The sequence below is a fragment of the Lactuca virosa genome, chromosome 8 (genome assembly GCF_052849685.1).
Source record: "Lactuca virosa cultivar CGN04683 chromosome 8, Lactuca_virosa_CGN04683_v6, whole genome shotgun sequence".
Taxonomy (NCBI): Eukaryota; Viridiplantae; Streptophyta; class Magnoliopsida; order Asterales; family Asteraceae; genus Lactuca; species Lactuca virosa.
In genome coordinates this window covers 69,081,564-69,088,455 of record NC_136433.1, presented here as the reverse complement: position 1 = coordinate 69,088,455, position 6,892 = coordinate 69,081,564, and the positions used below count along the sequence as shown (strand labels likewise).

At 32.6% G+C, this 6,892-nt stretch overlaps 2 protein-coding genes across 2 annotated transcripts; both read left to right on the top strand.

The window, feature by feature from the left end:
• The first annotated feature begins 367 nt into the window (after positions 1-367).
• On the top strand, positions 368-883 carry LOC145130466 (uncharacterized). The gene has a single exon (XM_079065262.1). The coding sequence runs from the start codon at positions 368-370 to the stop codon at positions 881-883; it is 516 nt and encodes a 171-aa protein (XP_078921388.1).
• A 120-nt stretch (positions 884-1,003) lies between these two features.
• Positions 1,004-2,032, top strand: LOC145130465 (uncharacterized). Its single transcript, XM_079065261.1, has 4 exons — positions 1,004-1,294; positions 1,399-1,509; positions 1,695-1,865; positions 1,949-2,032. The coding sequence occupies exons 1-4, from the start codon at positions 1,004-1,006 to the stop codon at positions 2,030-2,032; spliced, it is 657 nt and encodes a 218-aa protein (XP_078921387.1).
• The last annotated feature ends 4,860 nt before the right edge of the window (positions 2,033-6,892 follow it).

The window sequence follows — 6,892 nt, the reverse complement described above, 5'->3', positions numbered from 1 at the left end:
GAAGAATGCTAGTCTAAAAAATGGACATGTGGCATGTAGGAGAGGTTTTTATTAAGAATGGAGACTTGTCAATTTCTAATTTTGTTTCAAATTTTAAAATTAAATTAATATACTTATGTAAAGTATTAAATATAATATATATGAAATTAAATTGCAATGAATTCGTTCATTCCTTTCTTATTTTAAAGTTTTACATTAAGAAATACTTACTACTTACACTTTAATGTTTAATCTTTTTTTTTTAAAATTAACCCGTATAATATACGGGTCTCACACCTAGTATCTAATTTAATCTTAATTAAAATGGTTTAATGCTAACTTTTAAGTTGAAGAGGGTTTTGTAATATCTAATTTAATCTTAATTAAAATGGTGCGTTCTTTTTGGGTGGAGGGGGTGTGGGTTTCTTCTGGATTAGAGGTTGTGCTAGTTTCAGTTTATGCTCCGCAAGGGAATGAAGGTAAAAGACAAATTTGGGGAGAGCTCGGTCAGTTGATGAATTCTTGTTCTGGGGGGTACGTTTTAATGGGAGACTTTAATGAAGTTCGTGATGAATCGGAACGTATGGGGTCTCAGTTTCATCCTGCTTCTGCTAGGCTTTTTAATCAATTTATCGAGGACGCGAATTTATTTGATATTGCTTTGGGTGGTCCTCGCTTTACTTGGAGTGATAAGTGGGGTTCTAAATTTAGAAAGTTGGATCGTTTTCTGGTCTCTGAGGGTCTTTTGGCGTTTTTTCCTCATCTCTCAGGTTTGGTTTTGGAGAAGAAAATCCTGAATCATCGGCCTATTATCTTGCTGGAACACTCTGTTGATTATGACCCTAAGCCATTTCAGTTTTTCCATTCTTTGTTCAACCATGAAGGTCTCGATGAAGTGGTTTAGAATTCTTGGTCCACGGCTTTTGATTGTGACGGTATCCTTAACCCCTGGGTTATTTTTAAGAAGAAACCCCATATTCTTAAATCTAATCTTAGGGTTTGGTATTCTTTTTTCTCGATTGGTATGGATGGTAAAAGAAAATCATTACAAGATAAGATCGAATTGATAGATGTTATTCTTATGGCGGGTGATGGTAGGGCTAACCTTCGTGAACAACAGGTTTCAATTTTGAAGGAGTTGGCAGATTTAGATCATCTCACCAGAGTGGAACTAGCTCAGAATGCAAAAGTTCAGTGGTGTAGTGAGGGGGATGAGTATTCATCTTTTTTTCATGGTTCTATAAATAGAAAAAGGTTCCAGTTAGCAATTAATGGTGTTATGGTTGATGGAGCTTGGATTGATGAACCAGGGAGGGTTAAAAGGAATTTCATAACTTTTACAAATCTCTATTTTCTAAGCAGAGAGGGACTCGCCCTTCCACAAACCCTGCTCTTTTTCATACCCTTTTGGAGAATCAGGTTCAGTTTCTCCAGGCTCCTTTTTCTCATGAAGAGATGAAAAGAGCAGTTTGGGATTGTGGGTCGGATAAGTCTCCTGGTCCAGATGGTTTTTCTTTTGGTTTCATAAGCGTTATTGGGATCTTATTTCTTTGGATGTGGTGGCGTTTGTGCAACATTTTTATTCTCATTCTTCCATCCCGAAGGGTTGCAATGCTTTCTTTTTCTCTGTCATCCCTAAGGTGCGGGACCTGAAGGTCATTAGAGATTTTAGACCTATTAGTCTTATTGGTTGCCAATACAAAATTATTGGTAAGATGTTAGCTAATAGGTTGGGAAAGGTTATTGGTTCTGTTGTTAGTTTGGAGCAGTCTGCTTTTGTTAAAGGTAGACAAATTTTGGATGGTCCTTTTCTATTGAATGGGGTGGTAGCTTGGAGTAAGGCTTTCAAATATCCACTTATGCTTTTTAAAGTGGATTTTGAGAAGGTTTATGATTCTTTTCTTGGGAATATCTTTTGGAGATCATGCATATTATGAGATTTGGTTCTATATGGTGTGGCTGGATTTAGGAGCTTTTGAGTACAGCTAGAAGTTCGGTTCTAGTGAATGGTACTCCTATTGTTGAGTTTCAGATTTATAGAGGTTTGAGATAAGGAGATCCTTTTTCGTCATTTCTTTTTATTTTGGCAATGGAGGGGTTTCATGTTGCTTTGCTTAAAGCTCAGCAAGTGAATATTTTTTGGGGAATCTCCATTAGTGACATCCACATCTCCTATTTGTTTTATGCTGATGATGTTGTTTTTCTTTCTACTTGGGATCCAGATAATGCCAAGTGTATTTTACGTATATTGAGGTGTTTTTATCTGGCTTCGGGTCTTACAATTAACTTGCAAAAAAGCAAGTTGATTGGAGTGGGCTTTCTTTTTCTCAAGTGGAGTCTGTTGCTAGTACTTTGGGTTGTGTTCCAGATTCTCTTCCTTTTGTTCATTTAGGGGTGGCGGTTGGGCAAAATATAGCTAGGGTTTCTGCATGGTCTTCTATTGAGGATCGCTTCCGTTCTAGATTATCTGGCTGGAAAGCGAAGAGTCTGTCTATTGGAGGTCGTCTTACATTGATTAAGTCAGTTCTTGGAAGTTTGGGAAGTTATTTGATGTCCATCTTTATGGCCCCGTCTAGTATTCTTAATTCTTTGGAGTCTCTTCGCTCTAGATTTTTTTAGGGTGCAGATTTAGAGGATACATGTATGCATTGGGTCCGTTGGGATAGAGTTTTGGCTGATAAAAAAGAGGGTGGTCTTGGAATTGGAAGTTTGTTTTCTTTTAACCGGGCCCTTCTTTTTCGCTGGTGGTGGAGATTCTCTCATAATCCAGATTTAATTTGGGTCAGGATGGTGAAAGATTTACATGGTCCTAATGGGGGGTTGTTTTTCTTTGTCGTTGCGAAGAGGGTGGACAGGTCCTTGGAGTGGGATTATCAGGATGTTAATGCAGCTTAGAGACCGGGGTGTTGATTTGATTTCTTTTTGTCTGATTAGAGTTGGAGTTGGAGTAACACTTCTTTTTGGCATGATCTTTGGAAAGGTGATCAACCTCTTGCGGTGTCTTTTCCAATAATTTATGCTCTGGATGTTAATCGGAGTGTCTCGATTCGGGATAGGGTTATGGTTGGTTGGAGTGTTGATTCTCTCAGACGAGTTCCTAGGGGTGGAATTGAGCAGACCCAGTGGGATGAGTTGACTGATTTGTTGCGTGATCTCCACCTTCATTCTTTTCATGATCAGTTGGGTTGGTCGATTGATGTTTCTGATTATTTTTCAGTTTCGTCTGCTAGATTTCTTATTGATAGTGCTTTGTTGTTTACGGGTGGCTGTGAGACTAGATGGAATAACTGGGTGCCTATTAAGTTAAACATTTTTATTTGGAGGTTGCGGTTACGGAGTATTCCAACTAGACAGAGTTTGTCTCATTGTGGAATTACGCTTAACTCGATCATGTGCCCTATTTGTTCCACTATGGTTGAGTCTACTGATCACTTATTCGCTGATTGTATTCAATTGAGGGATATTTGGTCTCGTGTTGCTATTTGGTGGGATGTTCAGATTCCATCCCGGTTATCCATTGATTCCATTCTTTCATGGTCTCAGTCGACTGGTTTGGGAGGTGGTCAAAGAAAAACTTTTAATGCGGTAATTTTTACTACTTTATGGTGCTTATGGAATTTTCGGAATGCTTCTATTTTTGGAACGGTGGTGCCTAGGAAATCTTTTATTTTTGATGATGTGGTTGAGAGATGTTTTTTTTTTTGGATTTCTAATAGGTGTACTAAAGCTAAGATAGGCTGGACTTCTTGGCTTCATAACCCATCTATTGCTTGTAATTTGTGGTAATGTTTCTTTTTGTAGCTTCTTGCTAGTTTTTTTAATAAAATCCCCGCCGTTCAAGAAAAAAATACTATCACATGCAATTTTGATTTAAATTTAAGATTTTAATATTAAATTAATTTAAACCTAATTAAATTATGAGTTAGGATATATATGTGAGTTTTATAGTTTGAGATGGATATATATAATTTTAAAATTTATAAGGATATATGTGTAATATTTAAGGTTTCTAAGGATATAAATGAAATTTTCCCTGTTAGGTATTAATAAATATTTTTACAATTAGTGTTAAATACTATTTTTCTTATCAACTTAAAAAAACGTAATTAGTCAAGTCCTGAGAGTTTTTTCATGATGATTTTATTGCGTTGTTAATAAAGTCTTTCACTAAATTAAACATCAAAAAGTGATACAATATTCACAAAAAGAAAACACATGCCTCTTTTTTATGTTGTCCCTAGAGTTGATAGTTATTTTTATATCTCATAAAAACTGTAATATTATTTTTAAGTGTTTAATAAATCGTAAGGGTAATAAACTTTAGGTTTTACATATATTAAGTCACTGAATTTATTTTTATACTCGATATACCAGTGAATTTGTTGAAATGGTTAAGAAAAGTATCAATATGATCGGATATAATGGGTTTTTCCGGTTTCCGATGTCTTTCTGACCAAACATACCACACATGAATTTTCCAGTCAGATTTCTCTTTTCTATATTCTCTCTCATTCTTCTCATTTTTTGAAGATTCCGTGAACACAAATCTGAGCTTTATTACAAACACTAAACGAATATGGAAAGCTGGATTTTGAACAAAGGGTGTGTGTGGTGGGATGTCAAGCCACCAAGCAAATTATACCTTTTTGCTTGCAAATAAAATCTATATATCTTATAAAGCTATCATTTTCCATGAACCTCGTGCATTTGAAACTCCCAAGACTATATAAAATCATTTTTGCTCAAACCACATTCATTTGAAACTCCCATCTTTTAACTAATACAACTCAAAAGTCTTCTTAATAATGATTTACCACTCAAAGGTTTTATAACTTATATTATGATTAATAAGCACTTAATGAAACTTTTACTATAAAATGATCAATCTTTTGTGTAGACATGCATACAAATCATATACAAACTTCATAAAGAAAACAAGCTTAAAGGTTTTTGTATTGGTTTGAGGTCTTATGACAACTTTTCAAGATATATTATTATGTTATCGCTTTTAATTTGTAAGTTTGTTATATACTAATTATTTATATATTTTTCTTGGTTTTGGATTCTTTTAATACAAATGTTTTATGTTGTGCTTTAATCGTTAATATATTAGATCAAATAGATGTTATCGATCACATATTATATACTATGATGTAGATAATATTTAATTAGATATGTTAAATATTATCGTTTGTTTTGTACCGATTCAAAAAAATAACTAAGTAAAAGTCGTGAATATTTTAAATTTTCCATGTAAATCTGAAAGATATATTTTTCTTTTTACCGCATATATTTGAAATTCTCATTACTTTTCAATTTCTTTATAATAATCATTATATATTGGTTAATAATGTTAAATAGGTGTAAAACGCTAATTGTAATCCTAAAATTAACTAAACTTGAATATTAATTAACATATTTTACTTATACTTAGTTTTGATATGTTATTTCTTAAATTGTCAGTTTAAGGTCACAACTTTTGAATAATTTGTATAAAATACTTAAATTGTTAATTTAAATACAGTGTTAAAGTACTAACTTAAATGGAAATTTCAATTAAACTTAAAGAAAATCCAATGACTATTTTATAAATAGTTATAAGTTATAAATTATAGTGTTAAACGTAAAAACTAAATTGTAATCCCAAATCAATTAAAATATTTCCTAAAACTATTTTTATAAACATTAATAATTTCTAAATAAGTATCTTACAAATAACTTATAACGATAATAGTTAAAAATAATATTGTTACCTTTAAAAACAAAATGTTTGATGATTTAAATAACTACAGTAATAGAATATAAAAAGTTAATCAAATGTAGTTTTTTAAAATGACGATTAAGCCTATATAGTTTTAATTGATTTAATATGATCATATAATCAAAATAATTAATGTTTTATACTAAATTAGTATAAAAATTATTATATCAAAGCTAACTATGACATTTTTATATTTAAACAACATATATTTTAAATTTCTAATTGTATTATGCGCAACGCGCGGGCGTTCGCCTAGTGTAATATAATAGCAAGAGGGGATCGAAGGAGGAAATGGTTATATTTAATTGCGAGTGTAATCCAAATGAAACAAATGAAATAATACTAAACAACTAAAATTAAACTAAAAGGGGGAGGGATGGTTGTGATTTGCTTGAAAACTAAAAGACTTGAAGACACTAAAACGCTTGCAATTAAACAAGATGGTGAGATGCTCAAATATGAGAGAGAATTGTTCAACTAAGACAAGTCACCACTATGAATACTTGTTTGTTTATCATTAGGATTCAATGTATAAGCTTATCATTCAACTTAAATTGGTTCTAGCAATCATGAAACATGATATACCAAAACTCCTTAAAGCTAGTATGAAGGTAGGGGAAGCCTACAAAACTTCTTCTTAATCAAAGTCACGGATCCAATTGAAGCAATTGGACTCAAGAAAAACGATTAGCCTTAAGTATGAAGGAGTTCCCAATTCCAAGAGGATTTCAATGTTTACACATCCATAAAGGAGTCATGACCCATAAGCTAGAGATGATTTCTACCATCATAAATATCTTGTTCCATACAAATTCAATGATCCATTACTTAATCAAAGAAAAAGCCTAACACTTTCTCATTAAATACTAAGCTTATGAACAAAAGTATAAAACAAGCATAAGAATGAAGAAATACGAATCATAAACATAAGCTAAATAACTAACAAACATGAATCCTTCAAAACTCACAAATATTCAGGGGATTTTGCCGAAGTCAACCAAATGAAGTACTTAGCCACTCATGGAATCAAAACAATAATAAACAATATGTCTAAACATTCAAGATCAAGAAAATACGAGAATAATAAGATGATGGATGCTTTCCTTCTCCTAAAATCACCTAAAGTTGCTTCAAATAATGTCGATTCTGATC

Coding starts and splice junctions, on each gene's coding strand:
- LOC145130466 (XM_079065262.1), top strand. CDS start 368: ATGGTGCGTTCTTTTTGGGTGGAGGGGGTGTGGGTTTCTTCTGGATTA.
- LOC145130465 (XM_079065261.1), top strand. CDS start 1,004: ATGGATGGTAAAAGAAAATCATTACAAGATAAGATCGAATTGATAGAT. Junction 1,295..1,398: donor GGATTGATGAACCAGGGAGG/GTTAAAAGGAAT, acceptor TTGGAGAATCAG/GTTCAGTTTCTCCAGGCTCC. Junction 1,866..1,948: donor TTAAAGTGGATTTTGAGAAG/GTTTATGATTCT, acceptor GGCTGGATTTAG/GAGCTTTTGAGTACAGCTAG.